Raw genomic sequence first — 18,870 nt, 5'->3', positions numbered from 1 at the left:
TTATGGGATGGATGGATGGATGGATGGATGGATGGATGGATGGATGGATGGGTGGATGGATGGATGGGCTGTGGAGAGTGGATGGATGGGTGAATGGGTAGATAGATGGAGTGTGGGGGATGGATGGATGGATGGATGGATGGATGGATGGATGGATGGGTAGATGGATGGATAGATAGATGGGCTGTGGAGAGTGGATGGATGGATGGATGGATGGATGGATGGATGGGTAGATAGATGGGGTGTGGGGGATGTATGGATGGGTGGGTGCATGGGTAGATAGATGAGGTGTCAGGAGTGGATGGATGGATGAGTGGGTGGGTGGGTGGATAGATGGGTGAATGGGTGGGTGGGTAGAGAGATGGGGTATGGGGAGTGGATGGATGAATGGATGGATGGATGATGGATACTTTTCTAACTATGAAGAAGTTGAAGGCAGGACCTACCATACACTAAGCCTCTTGGTCACTGAGGTTCCCTTTGGAGTAGCTTTGCCTTAGCCCAAGCTTTCTTTCAGACCCAGTCTTCCAAGAGGACCAGGCAGGCACAAACCCAGCATGAACAGTGTAAAGAATCTAGTTATGTGGATACCATAGGCTAAGATAAACCAAATTGTTACCTCCAGGAACATGCATGAATAGTGAGCCTCTACCGATGAGCTTGGCTAGAAAGAGGCTGGAAGAGGAGAGGGGAGAAGGCAGGCCCTAATGGAAGTGGGCCAGGCAGTAGAAATGCCAAGCTAAGCACTTTGTCTTCTTGTGAGTCTCAGTCAGTTGATGGCAGAAAGAAGGCACAGAAACAAAGAATATCGACTCGAGGTTCATTCACCTGAAAAGATCGTCCCAACTGTGATAGCCCTGCCCCATCATTAAATTTCTACTCTGCTAAGGGAAAGGCTCTAAAGCCAAACAAATTTCCAGGTGCCAATTAAATTCTCTTATCTCTAGGTCTCTGGGACTTGGCAGAATACTCGCTGAATCCCTTCTGAGGTCCCCAAGTGGCCCCAGGCCCTTTTCTCAGCCCAGGCCTGTCTGCCCTTCTGCTGGGTGCCTGCCACTCAGAGTGAGCACAATGCTAATTATGCCTTTAGCACGGCCCTGTTATCTCTCAACAGAGCTTACTTGTCCCAGGCCCACCTGCCCTGCCCCGTTGATGCTTAGTTACTGCCTTTACATACTGTTACCCACCAGGGAGCAGCTGGGCTCTTGTCGCCCAAGGGACAGCTCTCAGTCCAGCTTCTGCAGTGTGGCTTCTGCCGCCGTGCCTGCTCCTTCACAGGAAGACCACACCCCCTAACTGGGATGCAGGCAGCTATGGGCTTTTATGGGTTTTGACTTTTGTTGTTGTTTCTTGAGCAGAGTTTCTCTGTGTAGCCCTGACTGCCTTGAAGCTTGCAGTGTAGACCAGGCTGGCCTCAAACTCACAGAGATCCGCCTGCCTCTGCCTCCCAAGTGTCTTTATTTTCATTCTTAAGAGCAGCAAGCATATGTTGCCATGTGGGAGAGAGTAGTTTAAACAAAGTGTTTTGGTTTGTTTGGTTTGGTTTTTTCTTTCCAAATGGCGTGTTCCATGGCAGAAGAGCGGTCAGCATGTGACGACTTCTGTCCCTCAAGGTCCTTGTCGGTCACTTTCGCACTCCACTCCTGTTGCATCGGGTTGTGACCCCTGCCACCGGAAGAACAGGCGGCAGTGTGTTGATGTAGGCCTGCCACAGAGAATCTCTAAGAAGCTTCTTCCAGGTGGGTCCAGGGAATGGTGGATGGAACAGCCCACCAGATCACCTTTGACCTCTATCTATAAGTTAGGGCCCTGAGGCAGGTGGATGGCCCTCTCTGCTGCAGGCTCCTCAGGTTTAAGAGATGAGAAATCTCCACTCTCTTGAGGTCACTATCCCGCCATCTCTAGTGCTTAAATCTATCTGCCTGGCGTTGTGAAAGGGAACATCACGCTCCTCAAGGAGGCAATGCTGTCTCTGAGCCTCTGCAGGCAGACAAGAGGAATGCGGGAGGGAGGAGGGAACTCGTAGGAGTGTGGCCTGGCTAGTGCCCTTGCAGCCTAGTGACTCCAGGGTGGCTAGATAGCAGCAGAGCCACCCCTAGGAAGCTCACTCCTTAAGAGGAAGGACAGTTTCGCAAGTGAAGATGGACCTGGTGAGCTGCCCATCGGGCCCTGGCACGGCACTGGGCCTGTTAGGAAATCAGGGAGACACTGCGTCTCCCGGGCAGGCGCCACTTCTCACTTGCCCCAGCCCTGCTTGCTTCAGGCGCTGGCTAAAGAGCCAGGCTGGTAGCTGGGCAGGAGGCTGGGTGCCCTCTGCCACCGGCCTGGTGCCCGGGAAGCTACAGCTACAACTTGGAAAGTGTCCCTCTTCTGGGTCCCACTGGTAAGGCCAGGGGGCTGTCAGGGGCCATGTCAGCAGGAGGGCAGTATGACGTTTTGGGAAGGATTCCAGACTGTTTCCTCCAGCCAGAGGCTGAGCTCCAACACCCTCTTGTCCTTTCCTGTCAAGTGGGGACTCCTCTGTACACACACAAAAGAAAACCCCACCCAAGATGCCCCGCTCCCTCCCACCCCCACTTGAAGATAAAAGCTTGCCTCTTGGTCAGTCACTGCCTTGTTATCACCAAGTCGTGAAGGTATATGAAGCTAATATTTTAATATTGTATGTTTGATCCTGCAGAGGGGTATGGAGCAGGAAAGAGGGTGTCATCTTGGGGTCTACTCTTGAACCCTCTGGGCCTGTCACTCAAATGAGATGTTTCTCAGAGGAGACACAGCCATGGGAGTGAGTTCAGGGTCAGTAATGAGAAGAGTCTAAGGCCAATGAGGTGGGCTGGAGATGGCTGTAAGTGAGCCAGGGGCTGTAAATGAGGATCGGCACAGCACGGACCCTGCTCACTTGGGGGATGAAGCCTGTGAGGCAGGCGAGCTTGTCTGAGAATCTTTTCCGTTTCATAGGCTTTGAAAATACAGCAGCGTAGAACAGTGTGAGATCCCCAGAAAGCTATGATCCCCAGCTCAGCTCACAGAACCTTGACTGTGAGCAACTAAAGTCCGCCTAGCCCTTCAGCTTTCCCGTGCATTGTGTGCCACTCCAGTCTACGAGACTTCCAGACTTGCTGCTAGGGATGTTCCTTGGAGGCAGAGGACTAGCCTGCTTGACTCTTCGGTGCCTTATTCCAACCCAGCAGCCGCTCATTCTACAGGCCAGTTGCTATGGGAACTATAACCTTGAATTTCCTGGCTCTGGGGCTGTGAAAATCACAACCTGAACCTTCCGTGGATGTGGGTTTTTCGATTAATTTCCTGTTTGATTGTTTACTTTAGAAAGCGGAAAATGCCTTTGCAGCAGCTAGGTCCCTTTACTCTGAGGCCGTCACACCCTCTCTGCAAGCCAGCAAGGTCAAGGCCAGGCCTTAGGTGGGTGGAGGTAGAGGGGGCAGGGGCCAGGGCAGGGAGGAGGCCCAGCTAGGGGCAAAGGGCACCCTGGCCTCTTTTGGCCTTTTTCTTCGCGGGGTCCCAGAATGGTGCGACAGACCGAGGAGCTCCAGCTTTGGTCCTAGTTGGGGAGTCTGGCCACCCAACCAGAGCCCCAGACCTGGTCCCTAGCCAGCCTTAACCCTCCCTGACTCAGAGAACCATTCGGTGCTGAGTCAGACCCAAGCTGCAGTTACTCCATTCCTTCAGAGGGTAATGTGAAGGGTGACAGCCAGCGATGGCCCCAAGTGTCTGGTTCCCTAGGCTAAGCCGCCCCATGGGCAGCTGAGAGAATGCCTGCTTTGTTGTCTCTGTTTGCTGCAGCAGAGAGCAGTGTGTTGGTGTTGCCAGTTACCATGACTGCATCCCAGTCTCTGTTCCTTGTGTGGGGACGGATGGAGAAGCTGGGGAGACGGGGAGGGAGTTGGGGAGGTTAGGGGGGTGGCAGGCAGGCTCAGGTGAGGCCCAGGATACAGGTACCCTCCTCTCCAGTGGTAGGCATCCCACAATAGAAAGTGACAACCCGAGCCTTCCTCCCCATCCGCATGCTCAGCCTCAGAGAGAGGCAGGAGCTCTGGCCCTCACTTGATTAGTGAAGACTCTGAACCCAGGGCAGAAGTGGAATTGCCTTGTCTTCGTGGGCCTGTGAAGTGCTCTCCGAAGCAGGGCCGTTTGGAGAAGGGAGGCGATGCTGCCACTCATTGCTTCCAGATGAGAGGGGAAAGCTGAGCGCGTCCTAGCAAACCAGGTGTGCCGTCACCCACCTCTCCTGGCCTCTCCCTTTCAGCCTAATTCTGTGCCTCTCACTGCATAGCAGTAGCTAAGCCACTTGGACTTTGAAGCCGGACTAGACCTGGGTTCAAATCCCATTTTCCCGCCTTCTGAGCTCTCCAGGGGAAGTTATCTTGCTTCTAGCCTGTTTCTGCCCTTTTAGCATGAGAAATTATGTTGTGTCTAACTGGGCCGGGAGGATTTTAAAATGTCCACAAGAGTACCTAAAACAATCACCAAAAAATGTCGAGTAGGTTACAAGTGAGGCACCCAGAGGTTATGGGCAAAACTCAGAAACCCACTCTGAAAGTGGGGAGTCTGAGAGTTACTTCCAGTGTTTCCTGTTATCCCTGGAAGCAAGATGGGTAGATGCTGGGGTAGCTCGAAACGGAAAAGACAAGCAGTTTCTAGAAAAGGGACTGGGAAGGGCACCACAGGCAAAGCTGGGAGGCATTTGCTGCAGGTGCAGCCGACTTCCCTGGTTCCACACACGGCCCCCGGGGTCCTGAAAATTCACAGCTATTGGGATTCTGAACAGTGGCCCTCCTATCCAGGCCAATGACTGGGGTTTGGCCCCCAAGAGGAGCCATTGGAGCTGTGGCCCCTGGCTGTGGTATTCACAGAAGGATTCCGTGTCTGCTCAGAGCCCCGGATTACGTTTCTGCTCCCCTGGGCCAGCCGTGGAGCGAAGCACTACTCCGCCCCCCCACCCCCAGTGTGACATTTAGTGTGGCCACTTTGTAGGGGAGGATTGCAAGCTCGGCAAGAAAGGAACTAATTATTCCCGCTGGGCGCCTGGTCCACAGCTAGGGTGTCTGCTCGCCTCCATTAGAAGGCTGGCAGCCAGGCCTCAGACACAGGCTTGGACTGAATGCCAGGGCAGAAGTACACACTTCCTTGACATCTGACCCTGGCCACCCTACCAAGACTTCTTGTTAGAGTAATAGACAAGTGATATTAGGGGAAATTTCCCTCTGGGCAGGGGAGAGGTGGTATCTGAAATGCAGGCAGCATAGATTGATAACGATAAGAAATGAACAAGTAGCATGCTAACTCTATAGCTTTCCCCACAGGGGCAAGCCACAAGAGCATCTACATAGGTGCCTACACAGCCCCTGCCTCATCTACACGGGCGCCTACACAGCCCCTGCCTCATCTACATAGGCGCCTACACAGCCCCTGCCTCCAGCTCTGAGAGAGCCCTTCTCTTGTGGGCGCAAGGCTGATCTTTGTACTTGATCTTCCTTTTGCTTAACTCTTATCTATTCCAATCTGAAACTTTTAAACAGGGCTACGGATCCTCCTGTCTCCACACACATTCCTGTCAACCCAATGTCATTCTCTTTCTCTTGATCTCCTCTCCTTCTCTTCCATAGACAGGCTCTGAAGGAAAACAAGAGAGTCTGGCGAGAGAAGGAGAAAGAGAAAGATGGGGGAGGTCTCCAGTAAAAGATAGCAGATCTGTACGTTCTAGGTATGCTTGGGACCTCCCTCCCACTCTCCAGGCCTGATCCCCAGCTTCTCCCTGCCTCTATCACACAGTGATGTCATCATGGCAAAGGTTGCCCTTTCTTTCCTAATCACTAGATCCAGGGCACTGTGGTCATTGTCCATCTTACTTGACCCCTACAGACATTTAACCTGTTGACCTGTACTTCCTGGAAATCTTGCCTTCCATGACGCTGCTTCCTCTTGCTCCACTTAGCTCTCTGGCCACCCTCCTCTTCCTCCCCTACGGTTCCTCCTCTCTTCTCCTTTTAGCCATTGCTGATTCCAAGGTTAGAGCCCTCACCTCCTTTCTCTTCTTATTCCGTGTATTCTCCAGGTCTTTTCACTGGGTACTGAGCCAGGTAACCACTATCCAGTCACCCTCCAAGACCATCGCTAAAGACCATGAACTCAACATTCCTAACCCTGAGCTCGTTGGCTCCTGCCTTCCCACACCATTGATGGAATTGCCATTTATGCAGTTGATCAAGCTTCGACCCTGCCACACTCGCTGTTAATCTATTCTTTTTTGACATGATCTTACCTTTATGCCTGGCTCAATCCAAGCCACCACAATTATACATGACAGCCTCTCACTGGGCTTGTTGCCTTCAGGCCCGGCCCAAGCCTCCCAGGACTCTGAAGTTCTAGTTTATTCTCTACTCTGTGTAAGAAAGGATCTTTGTTAAATGAAAATATCATCTGCTAGTCCCCCATTTAAAATCTTTCAGGGGCTCTCCAGAACTTTGAGGTTTAAGAGAGAGAGAGAGAGAGAGAGAGAGAGAGAGAGAGAGAGAGAGAGAACTGGGTAGCGTGGCAGCCAGAGCCTGTTAGTATGCAGTATGCAGCCCTGGCCTTGTTTGTCATGCTCCATCTCCTACCTCCAGTCCTGTGTATGTTAGTGTCTTGGCATACTGTTGTGACACTAGTCAGTGCATTAGTGAACTCTGCTTGCTCATAGTCTTAGCCTGTGTATATTCTTCTTTGCAAAATGCCTAGACTATTCTCCACTACCACCATTCACCCCATGATTCAACCCCATATGCCTGGTAAAAGTCTCTCAGAAGTCTTATTGTCCTTGTATTTACACTATGTTGTGTTAGCATACAGTGGATGTTCCTTAAATGTTGATGTAGGTGGATACATGCCCATATGGATGGATGGTTGGGTGGATGGATGGATGGATGGATGGATGGATGGATGGATGGTGGGTGGGTGGATGGGTGGGTGGATGGATGCATGCATGCATGTATGGATGGGAGGATTGATGGGTGGGAGGGTAGATGGATGGATGGATGGATGGATGGATGGATGGATGGATGGATGGATGAGTGGTAGGTGGATGGATGGGAAGATTGAGGGGGGGTGGATGGATGGATGGATAGGTGAGTGGTAGGTGGATGGATGGGAAGATTGATGGGTGGGTGGATAGAGGGATGGGTGGGTTGATGTGTGGGTGAATGAGTAGGTAAGGATGAGCAGATAAAGTCGATGAATGGGTAAACAAATGGACGAAAGGACAGAGTATATTGATGAATAAACAGATGTCACCAGTGCAATCAAAGAACAGGCAAAATCAATTCAATTTTGTGAAAGCCCAGCTTGGCTCTTGTCACCAGTCAGCAGAATTGAGAATTATGAGTTCCAGCTTTCCAACTAAAAATTACCCAGTCTCAGAGAAATGAAAACCATTCTCTATGGGAGAGGATGCTGACCCGGGACTCTGAGCTCTGTGTACCTCTGCTCAGGCTCACTGGCTGGCTGGCTGGCTTATGCAAGCCATTTAACTACTGAGGCCTGGTTTCTCTGTCTATTAAGTAGAGATAATAATGCCCGTGGCCTTTGCTTGTCTCCACAAGAGTGTCACGAGGGTACGAAGTGTGTTAGGATCTGTAGGGAAGATATATGTTTATAAAGATATAAATGTAATCATAATAATAACACCTTGCGTTTAAACCAGGCTCTGCAGTTTTCAAAGCTCTTGCCTGTATATTATCTCAGTTGACTCTCAAAACAGTGAGACAGATAGTATCCCCATTCTCAGGTGAGGGAACTCAGCGTGATTAAGTGGCATGCCCTGGGTCACTCTTGGTGAGTGGCATATCTTGACTCCCCGTCTGCTGCACGTTTTTGATGATAGCTTTTCTTGGATGGATTATCTGTCTCCCTCAACAGAGAGAGCCAGACGTAATTGACCCTCTTCTCGATGACTCAAGGTCATTACCACGAGTATCAGTTCCTGTGTTGTCTTTTAGACTCAGCTGTGACGCAGGTTCAAAGCCAGCAGAGGCATAGGATAGGTAGGCTCTGCCAACTAAAAGGTACCCGTATAGTGCAGGCAGCTGAGTGAAGTCCCCAGTTCAACATCCCATCATTCATGTGTTGGGACTGTGTCTTCTTTTCTTTTCTCTCTCTCTCTTTCCAATGTCAGTGTTTGCCCATCTCTGAAGTGTCCGCCATCTCTAATCCTTTGATCTCCTTTTTAGCCTTCCTGGCCTTCAACTTCTTCCACGCTTTGATTTCGTCCTTACAAGCCTTAGTCCTTCCATATACACAGCCAGCCAGTCAGGGTGTCCTGCTGGACTCTGGTCTCCAGCAAAGTAGCCAGTGTACTCTATAAACTTATTTATCCGGCGTCCTCCTTGCTTCCCCCAGCCCACCCAGAACCAACACTACTGAGAATAGGTCAGGGCCAGCATTAGCTGTAGCATTTGAGGCAGCTGGGTCTGTTCTCCCAGACTGCAGGATACGCCTGTGGAGAGCAGGGGTGGTCAGGAAGGGCTGGTCAGCGTGCCTCAGGTTGACACCCTATCTAGTGAGACGCAAAGCTGTGGTCTCCTTGCTCATCCCTACCATCCCGTCAAGACAGCCCTACACTTCCTTCTGTCAGCGCCTTCTTTCTCTCCCTGCTGGGTGGCATCCCAAAAGCCAGCCTGGTTCCATCCTGGGCACGCCTTGGGCAGCATGCCCATGCCCCATGGCCCTTCCCCGGGGACTCAGGGATGCTCTTTCTCTAGTTGCTGTCAGGCCTCCCACAGCCTGGCTGGAGCACCTCAGCTTCTTCTCCCTGAGGGAGGATGTGATGGGTGTGCCCACAACAAGGCTCCGGCAGAGACAATAGCACAGGAATGCATTCGCTTCCTAACAAACACTGTGTGGGCTCGTACAATTGCCTTGGATTCTCGTCCAAGAAACACATTTCACGGTGCAAGGGTGCGGGTGGCTTGCCTGCCCCAACCCGCCCACATCCCTCTCTATGCCAAAGACTTGAATGAGGATAGCCTCTTTCCCACCCAGACCTTCACCCTAAGACTGGCCCACGCTGGTCCTCCATTGGTGCAGCCATTCTTTTTAAGAGTGAGAAGGACAATGTATTCTCCCAGGGGGCCCTGCTCTGGGCGCTGTCTTTTTTCTTTTTTTTTTTTTTTTATAGCCAGTTTTTTGTTGTAGTCAAATATACATAACATAATATTTACTATTTTCAGTATACTTTTACAGAATTAAACCCATTCACATTGCCCTGTAATCATCCCTACCAGCCACACAGTCTTTTTATTTCCCCAATTGAAAACCTGTCCCCATCCCACGTCCCAATTCCTGTTAACTACCTGCTTTCTGCCGCTATGAATTTGTCTGTTCTCAGGACCTCGTAGAAGCAGAACCAAGCTGTATTTGCTCTTTTGTGCCAGGCTCCTTGCATTGAGCAGTATCTTGAAGGTTGGTTGAAGTGATGGCACCTGTCACAGCTTCTTTTAGAGCTGAATAATACTCCCTTGTCGCGATGGATCATTTGTTTACCCTTTTCCCCCAGTGATGGACACTTGGGTCTCTCTACCTTTGAGTGCTATCAGTCATGAAGATGTTACAAGCATTATGTCTATTCCGGTGGCTGCTCCTTTTTTGAAACGAATCTTTGAGTTCAAGCAACCATCTTCTGAAAAATCCCAAGTAGAACACACATAAATAAGAGAAGTGCTTGGCCCCTCAACATCCAAACAGGATTCTCTGACCCGAAACCTAGCTGTCCTTCTGGGAACCTAGACTTGAAGAAAATGGGACATAGATCAGGAAATCTGGGCCAAGGTGGAAGAAGGGTAAAGTTCCATAGTTGGTTTTTTTTTTTTTTTTTTGGTTTTTCGAGACACGGTTTCTCTGTAGCTTTGGAGCCTGTCCTGGAACTCCCTTTGTAGACCAGGCTGGCCTCAAACTCACAGAGATCCACTTGCCTCTGCCTCCCGAGTGCTGGGATTACAGGCATGCGCCACCACCACCCGGCCAAGTTCCATAGTTGGAAGGATGTCTATGATGCCTACAAAGTCCATGAGTGACTGCACCTTCTTCATCACAGAGGATGATAGGGGGCCACTGATGGGTGGGTCTGGGCAACCTGGATGGATATACACAAAGGGTTCCAGAAAGGGAGCCCTCATTGTTTGAGGTGGTGAGCCTCTTGTTACCACAAAAAAAGCAATGGGGACTTCCTGACTAGCCACAGAGTGGAGAAGGAGGTTGAAGGAGCTCTCTCTGCAGTCATCGCTAAAGGGTCTAGGCATCCATGTCCAACAGATAGCATCAGGGAGCCAGTCTGCATCAAAGGGGTGAGCAGGTGTCTTCTTGCTTATTTTTTGAGACAAGTTCTTTAAGTGAACCTGGAGCTCACTAATTAGGCTAGACCAACAGGCCATTGGACCCCAACTCCTATCTCTGCCTCCCCAGGGCTGCGATTATGAGTGTGCCCCATCAAACTTGGCCCAGGTTCTGGGAATCCAACTCATGCTTACAAGGCAAACACTTTACCAACTGCGCCGTCTCCCCAGCCACAGTGAAGACGGGAGGATGAAAGACACAGCCCTCTGTACCGTCCTTGAGAAAGCCCAGCAGGCCTGAGCAACGGGCCCATCACACAATGTGGTTTTTGGCTTAGCACAGACTTTCCCAATAGCCAAGTAAGAGATAAGATCAGAAGAAAGAACCCTTCCACAGCTCTGCTTGGGAGGAACACAGGCCCTGGCAGGGTAGAAGTGGTACTGTGTTCTGTAGGGAGCCCGGGACACAGTACAGTTACAAGGATGAGAGGGAAAGAGCAGAGGAATAACGGAGGGAAGATGGACAGGCCGTGGAGCCTCATCCTGTCATAGAAGGCCAAAGGCAGGCAAGTGGGCTCTGGGCAGTAGATGAGGAGAAGCTGTTGGCTCAGGGGTCAAAGCACTCTGCTGAGAGGGCCCGAAGCTGCCTGAAGCTTTCCCTGCAGCATTGCCGGAAGTGGGAAAGGCCACTTTCCAGGGGTAGAGATGGCACATAGTAGCCATTGCTTCTCAGGCCCTGGCTCTTTGAGGAATTTCCTACAACATTACCTCACTTGGCACTTGTTCTTCAAGTTTCACTGTAGCTTTGAAGCCTGCCCTGGAACTAGCTCTTGTAGACCAGGCTGGCCTCGAACTCACAGAGATTCGCCTACCTCTGCCTCCCTAGTGCTGCGATTAAAGGCGCATGCCACCACCACCCTGCTAACCTGGAAGACTCTTGTGGGGAGATACTACAGACCCAAAGAAGCTGACCTCAGGACGAAACATGACCCAGGCACACGCCTGCATTGCTGTGGGAAACCTGCCTCGAGTAGCTACCACAACTACCTTCATTTGATACACAATGAGCTGACCTTTCACCTTGCCTCCAGACCCCAGTTTTTCCTCCTCCCTACACAATGGCCAACACCCCCCCCCAACAGTCTCCAGTTCCCTCCCCTAGAAACCACATCTTCTGCCCTCCTTGTAATTTCAGTAGCATTTTATTTATTTATTGTGATTTCTACAGCACCTCCAATCCCTAAGTGTAGGCATTTGAAACAGGGATATCAGGAATTCAAGGTCATTCTCGGTTATACAGCAAGTTCAGGGCCAGCTTGGGCTACATGAGCTTCTATCAAAAAAAAAATTTTTTTAATGGTAAATTTTATGTTAAATGAGTTGTGTCTCAGTTTCTAAAGAGAGACATTGAGTGGACAGGTTGGATAGGTAGAAGAAAACGTGGTGGGATGTGGTCCAGCAGGCCTGGCCATGGCCTTGGTTGGAAAGCTCTCACTGTGGGTGAGTCACAGAGGCTTTGACTTGCACTGTTGCACCAGTGGAGAAGAAACTGATGACTGAACTCTCGCCTGTAGCCAGGCCCTGGCTGCTGACCCAGTAGAGAGATCAACAGCGTCAAAGCTGGGTCAGGAGCAAGCAGGAAGGTGACCCACCCGCCGGGCTGGCAGCTGATGCCCAGCCTGACTGTCGTCTTCTCTGTCCTCTTTTCTGCAGCTCTTACAGTCTCAGGATGTGAAGGAAGACGCTGTCCTCTGCTGCTCCATGGAGGTGAGCTGTGGGCTGAACCCCAGATGCTCACCAGTGGAGCAACCCCTGGTCCAGGGATGTCTGCGGAGCCAGTGATGGGCTGTTCTCTAGAGGAATCAATACAGGCTGGCACTGTCCACTTCCCATCCCAAGACCTTCTGTTATTTGGATCAGGCATGCCACACTAATGACTTAAGAGGTTTCAGGTGACCTGCTGCCCCCAAAGATGCCCCTTCACTTCCATGGCATGTCATTAGAAGGGGCCAAATGCTTGATTGAATCTCCTCCATTGGCGTAGCCTCTTGGAAGGCTCCCGATCTCAAGAGGCAGCCACTGAACACTGAAACTTCTGGAAACTTTCTTCCAAGGCTGGCTGGGTTCTGGGGCAGATCCTTGCCTTCTACAGATAGCCCAGAGTCACCCAGGGCAGCACACATAGAAGGGCATCCTAGCACAGGGACCCTGCCTGTCCATGCCAGTGAGCATTTTATATGTTCAGGTGGCTCTGGCCAGGTTGCAAAGGCCACACCCCCGGAGCTTTGTGCCAAGAGCCTGAATGACAACTTTGGTTGGACGGGATGGTCATCAAGTTTATGTGTCGGGCTCCAGCTGGGCGCCTGCATGGTGCTGGGGGAGATTCGAGGGAAAGATAAGACAAGGTCCGTTCCTTCAGATGGCTTCAAGGCTGCCGCGTGCACAGTGGCTGGGGAATGTATGGGAAGAGTGTACATACAGAGTGTATATCCATGGACATCAGGGGAGCTCAGGAAAGGCTTGTGGGAAAGGGGGAGCCTAGAAAAGCAGGTAGGACAAGGCCAGGGTGCAGTGGCAATGAGGGTTCAGGTCATGTGGAAAGGGACCTGCAGGAGTTGTTAGCCAAAGAAGAGAGCTTCTCCTAGCCAGGTTGTTTTTTGTTTTTGTTTTTTCGTTTTTTGTTTGTTTTTGTTTTTTAGTTTTTGGTTTTGGTTTTTCGAGACACGGTTTCTCTGTAGTTTGGAGCCTGTCCTGGCACTAGCTCTTGTATATCAGGCTGGCCTCGAACTCACAGAGATCTGCCTGCCTCTGCTTCCAGAGTGCTGGGATTAAAGGCGTGCGCTACCACCGCCCAGCCTTTTTTTGTTTTGTTTTGTTTTTTGTTTTGTTTTGTTTCTCTCGTTCCCATCCCCTCCAAGATTGACTTGACAGATCTCCCAAGATCACCTGACTGACCTTCTACTTCAGTTCACGACTCTCCTAGCTATTATTACAGATGTGGACAGAGGTCAGTTCTGGAGCTAGTGGTAGGTTTGGAGTTAGAAAGCAGACCCCACGGCCCCTCCTGTTCCACACAGACAGACATAGGTACCAATCACTAATCTGTTTCCAGAGAAATACCTGGCAAATAGAAATGATTACAGCAATACCTGATAGCCCGAGGGAGCAGACCATGGGGTCAAATGAGAGCTTCTTGCTCAGGGAAAGCTTCTTGCAGGAGGGAAGGTTCTGGGGTAGCAGACCCAAGAGGTGAGTTCCTAGTGAGTTGATGTCAGGCCTGGGCAGCAGGTAATATCCTGGCTCTGACCATTCCTGCCTGGATCTTCATGTCCCTAGGACAGTCCCAATCTTTCTGGTCCTTGCCTCCAGCCTACCTAGCCAAGGATTGGGGCAGGGGCGGTGCATATTATGGGGTCCAAGTCCCATCCTGACTACACTTTTTACCCACAGCTACAAAGCACAGGCCGGCTGCTGGAGGAGCAGCTGCCTGAGATGATGACGGAGCTCCTAGCCAGCGCTCGCGATAAGATGCTATGCCCCTCAGAGTCCATGCTCACCCGGTCCCTGCTCCTGGAGGTCATCGAGCTCCATGCCAACAGCTGGAACCCTCTGACGCCCCCCATCACGCAGTACTACAACAGGACCATCCAGAAACTGACAGCCTGACAGAGAAAGGGGCCTGGCGGGCAGCCCGTGGGCAGCTGGGGCCCTGGTCCACAGGGCCAGATGGACAGGCGAAAGGACAGGGGTGGCCCTGGTGGGAAAAACAAATGAGCAGGGAGGCCGGCAGCAGCAGTGGCCAGTCTGGAACCAGTCACGGAGGGGACGGGATCCCTCAGAAGAGCTCCCCCGTGTCGCTCCCCAGCCTGAGCATGTGGCAGCTCGCACCAAGGGAAGCATGTTTCTTTGTCCTGGTGGTCACCCGCCCTTGCTCTCCTGGGCTCTAGTCCTCCCCGCCCCCCCCCCCCCCCCTGCCTTCCAGCCCATCCCCCCCATAGAGCTTTATGGGAGGAATCTCTGCCACTCCTCACTGTCTCCAGCTGCCTCTCAGCCTCCCACACCTCTGGCCACGGGCTGGGTCAGCCAGGACTGCTGAGGGCTGAAAAAGTGGGTCGAGACGGCTCTCATTGTTCCCACGTGCCGTCCGCTGCAGTCGCCAACTGGCAGCCGGCAACGTGTAGCAGATGTCTGAGAGGACAAAGGCAGGCACGGTCCCCACCAGCCGCCCACAATTGACAGCCTTTGTCAGCCCCAGAGGAGCTGGGGAAAGGGTCCCCCACCCCTTCTAACCTTCGTGTTTCGCCCTCCTAACTTCAATTCCTCCTACTTTCAGCCTCCAGCCCCAGGGCCTGCTGCTCCCTCTGGGCAGAGGAGGGAGTTGGGACTCCCAGCTCAGCTTGCTCCCTTTTATTTTGTTTTTCCACTAGATGCTTTGAAGTCTCTCTTCTCAATGAGAATGCCCTCCATGTGATCCCACAGTCGTCGTCGCCTCGAGGACCCCCCCCCTGATTAGTGGGAGATCAAACCTTGCCCCCTCTGTAAAGAATCTAGCCACAAACAGCTTGCCAGTAGCCAGCTAGTAATTGGAAACTTCCGCCCCATTGGGGGTCCCCACTGGAACCCCGTGTTCCTAGGCCCCTGTCCACTGCTAGCTTCCAAAGGGCTGATACTGTCCCCTGGACTGCCTTAGGACCTGCCCTGGCCCCTGTTACGGCAAACGGGGCCAGAAACGATGCTAGCGAATTAAAACCAAATGCAAGCCTTGTTCCAAGCAACTGCTGGAGGAAGAGCCGCTGCTGGCTTCTTGGGTCTGAGAGCCTCATCCGCGGGCTGTGTCCTTGCCCTCACCTCATCCCTGGAACAGCTTCCCAGATTGATGGGGAGAGGAAAGCCTCGGAGTCGTGACTGGGGGACAGTTGGTAGGTGACCAGGCAGGCAGCCAGGTGGAGTTCTTCAGGCTAGCAACAAAGCTAGGGTTTCTCAAAAGGTTTTGGTCCCAGGGAGTAACCTTTCTTCTGTACCGGCTAGACAGAAGGATGTGGCTCAGCCCAAGAGGCTGGTCTCTGTGTCATGACTGGTGACTGCTCTGCCTCATCTCTGGGAAGCAGGAACCCACACTCTGATGCTCCCCCAGAATATGGCTTCCCAGTGTGTTGCTTTTACTGGGATTGGTTATCTTCTAGGCCATGTTGGAGGTGCTTGAGCAGTGGTTCTCAACCTGTGGGTCGAGACCCCTTTGGGGGTCAAGCAACCTTTTCATAGGGGTCACATATCAGATATTTATATTACAATTCATAACAGTAGCAAATTACAGTTATGAAGTAGCAGTGAAATAATTTTACAGTTGGGGGTTCACCCCAACATGAGGAATTGTATTAAAGGGTGGCAGCATTAGGAAGGCTGAGAATTGCTTCTCTTGGGGCTTCCTAGTTCAAATCAGGCTGGCTAGAGTAAGGAAGGTTTCTCTTAATTGTTTCAAGTCTAGAAGATGAGAAGGGGATATTGGGGTGAGGGAGTCCCCAATCTCCCTGGTTCTCCCCAACTGAAATCTGGTAAAGATGGGGCCTCCAAAGGACCTGCTGGGAAGAAGGCATAGAGGTCAATGGCCACCCCAGCTTTGATCTCTTTCCTCTCCCTCTCCTCCTTCCCATCTTTCTTTTCTCTACTTCTGGCTGCCTTGTCTCCCCCAGCCAGCCCTTAGGCTGAGCCTGGAGCCCAGGGACACTTCCAAGCCCCACAGGTGGTGTTGAGGGAAAGGCAGGGCAGATACAGATGTGATGTGCAGAGAAGGCCCCAGGGAAACCTTGCTCTTGTAGAGTGGGGTGGCCCAGGTCCACAGGCACCTGCTCCCTGCAGTTTCGGGGAGCCACAGGTGTCCTTGCATGGGTCTGCTTCCCAGGCGTCTCTAAGGCTGGCATGTGTGAGCGTGAATGCTTGCACACGCACAAGTGTATATAGGCATCTGCTGAGCGTGAAGCAGGACCATGAGAAAGAAAGAGGCTGATGGTGGGGGTTGAAGTCCCAGGAGTAGGGGAGGTCTCCTAGGCTCCATATGGGGGCTCCCAAACACTGTGTAGAGGCGGAGACTGTAGCTTTGTGGGTACCGTGGACCTAATGCAGCGCCTTCTTAACGGCCTATGGGGGGGGAGGTCTTGCCTCAAGAGCAGCCCCTTCTAGGGCCCTGAGGACCAGTATGAAGATGCAAGATATAAATATGTATACATATATAAATATATTTTTAATTACATGTTGTGTCCTGGTGGCTCCAGACTTACCGTCTGTCTGCCTAGTTGCTTGAGAGCTCTTCCTGGTCGGTCCATCCCAATATGACACTTTCAGCTGTTTGTTTGTTTGTTTGTTTGTTTGAAATGCAGATCCCTGCTACTTTTTCAGACATGGAAAAAAAAACCTTATTTTATTTTATTTTTTAAAGAAGCAACAGTAAAGCCTAAAATCTCCAAGTCTGAGTAGCTTCCTGTAGGAGACTACTTAGGCAGGAAGTGGGGGAAAATGCAGGCACCCACGGACCCCTGACCTCTCCCCAGGCCAGAGCATTCTCTGCTGCCAGAGGAACAGCGTATCAGAGCCCAGCTCTGAATGGACAGGAGGCAGGGCTAGAAGATATCTGGCTGCCGCCTCTCTCGGGCTTGTGCTGTTCATCTGGCTATGGTGATTGTATATTGAGCCTTCTAAGACTCCCCCGCCTGTCAGGACGAGTTTGGTCCTTGTTTTCCTCTCAAGTGGCCTGCTTGTCACTGTCCTGCTCATGAACTGGCCATATTGCCTAAGCTCTGGGACCACAGCTCCTGCAGGACTCCCAGCCTCCCTTGGACAGGGCCAGGAGCCTCACCATCAACCACGGGGAACGTGTGCCCCCTAAAACCGTCTTCATCCATGCATTCTTCCTTATCCAGTCTGTAAGCCTTTACGGTCTGGGAATCCTCTCGTCCGTCTGTGTAAATGTAAATGTTGACCCAATTGGTATTTATTCTAATTTTTATTGTATTTTATTTTATTTTGTCTGAAGGGTTAGGGGGTGGGAAGCATACCACAGGTTGCACCCAGGGCAGCTGCAGGGATGAAGCCCACACAGCCCAGGAGCCAAGAGAAGCAGCTCCTTTGGGGCCCTCTGGGTAGCCACATCGCAGGCTGTTATCTGGTGTCAGAAGCCAGCCAGTGTTCCTTGTCCCAGACACTCAGGCCTGCCCATGGTGTGATGTCCCTCAGCTGCCTGGCACTGTGTTGGGAAACCTGCCTGGGTCTTGGAGGAGGTGGGTGGGAGAGAACAGAACTCTCTCCTCTGCTCAGGACACTTGCGCCAGAAGATCTGGCACCTCACCTGAGCCAGCTGGGAACCTGACAACAGGACCCTACCTCCCCAGAGCAGGGTCTAGAGCTTCCCGCCAAAGCTATGGGCCAATCCTGCTCACGCCATTCCTCCCCGTCACCCGTATGTCCTGCTTCCCAGCTGAACCCAAACTACAAATGGGTTTAAAAAAAAAAAATAAATGATACCAAAAACCAAAAGTGTCCCGAGTCTGTCTTCTCTGTAACAAGCTCAGCGGTGGTAATCTTTTCCCCCAAGCCTTTTATGCCTCGGCCGGTCCAGACAGGAATCTCCGAAGAGCCCAGACTGTGAGCTGGTAAGAAGTCCTCACTGCCTGGCCGCCGTCCAGGGCAGGAGCAGGCTCTAGGATCAGAAGAGGTTGGGAAAGGGCTCGTGCAAGATAATCCTGGCAGAAGAATGGGACGTGTGTATCCAGAAGCTAGGCTCTGAGGCCAAGCCAGTGTGGTGGAATTTCCTGAAGAAAATGGCTTTTGTGATGGCTTTGGTTTGCTGCAGATTTGACCAGCCTCTCGACTACCCCATCCCAGGAAATGTCCCCATAGCATCTAGCAGTGACTTTTTGTAAGAAGCCTAAGATTCAACTGGGCCATGGCGGCAGATGCCTTTAATCCCAGCACTCAGGAGGCAGAGGCAGACAGATCTCTGTGAGTTCGAGGCCAGCCTGGTCTGCAGAGTGAGTTCTAGGACAGTCAGGGTTACACAGAGAAGCCCTATCTTCAATAAAAGGGTGGGGGAGGGGCAGAAGTCTCTCAGGTGGTCATATAAGCTTTTTATTCGAGTCATTAGTGAGCCCTGTGAGGTATTTCCTATAATACCGTGGAGAAGCATGGGAGCACTGCCTCTGTAACAACTCCTTGTGTAGCATCCTCCTCTTCATCCTTCCTTAGGCGGGCCCAGCCCAGAGCCGTCTGGGCCCCTGGAGAGGGACATGTTGAGACTGGCCATGGCTCAGAACTCAGCTCATGCCTCCACAACACTGCCTGAGGATGACCAGACAGACAGGGCTGGGGTGAAGGAAATGATGATCTGAATGCCTGTGAAAGGGGAGGAGGAGCAGAGGTGAAGGGTCGAAAGGAAAAGTGTTTGAAGAGGACTCCCAACCTGAGGCTTCACCCAGACTGTTCCGGGTGACAGGCCTGCTTAGAAGCGCGTAGATTACCAAGTCCCACGCAGCCCACAGTACCTAAATGTTCCTACCCT

At 51.8% G+C, this 18,870-nt stretch overlaps 1 protein-coding gene across 4 annotated transcripts in view; it reads left to right on the top strand.

Annotated features, from left to right (window-relative positions):
• Nucleotides 1-15,587, top strand: part of Ctif (cap binding complex dependent translation initiation factor) — a 243,610-nt gene extending 228,023 nt beyond the window's left edge. For all 4 annotated transcript variants that reach the window (XM_013349619.2, XM_005356275.2, XM_005356274.2 and 1 more), the window contains 2 exons: nucleotides 12,036-12,089; nucleotides 13,773-15,587. In XM_013349619.2, the coding sequence (XP_013205073.1) occupies nucleotides 12,036-12,089; nucleotides 13,773-13,988 (270 nt within the window). In that variant the 3' untranslated portion in view covers nucleotides 13,989-15,587. The remainder of the gene's footprint in view (nucleotides 1-12,035; nucleotides 12,090-13,772) is intronic.
• Nucleotides 15,588-18,870: the final 3,283 nt, after the last annotated feature.

This window comes from Microtus ochrogaster, chromosome 18 (assembly GCF_000317375.1).
Source record: "Microtus ochrogaster isolate Prairie Vole_2 chromosome 18, MicOch1.0, whole genome shotgun sequence".
In the NCBI taxonomy this organism is placed as follows: Eukaryota; Metazoa; Chordata; class Mammalia; order Rodentia; family Cricetidae; genus Microtus; species Microtus ochrogaster.
The sequence above is the reverse complement of the archived record's forward strand: the minus strand, read 5'-3'. Positions and strand labels throughout refer to the sequence as shown.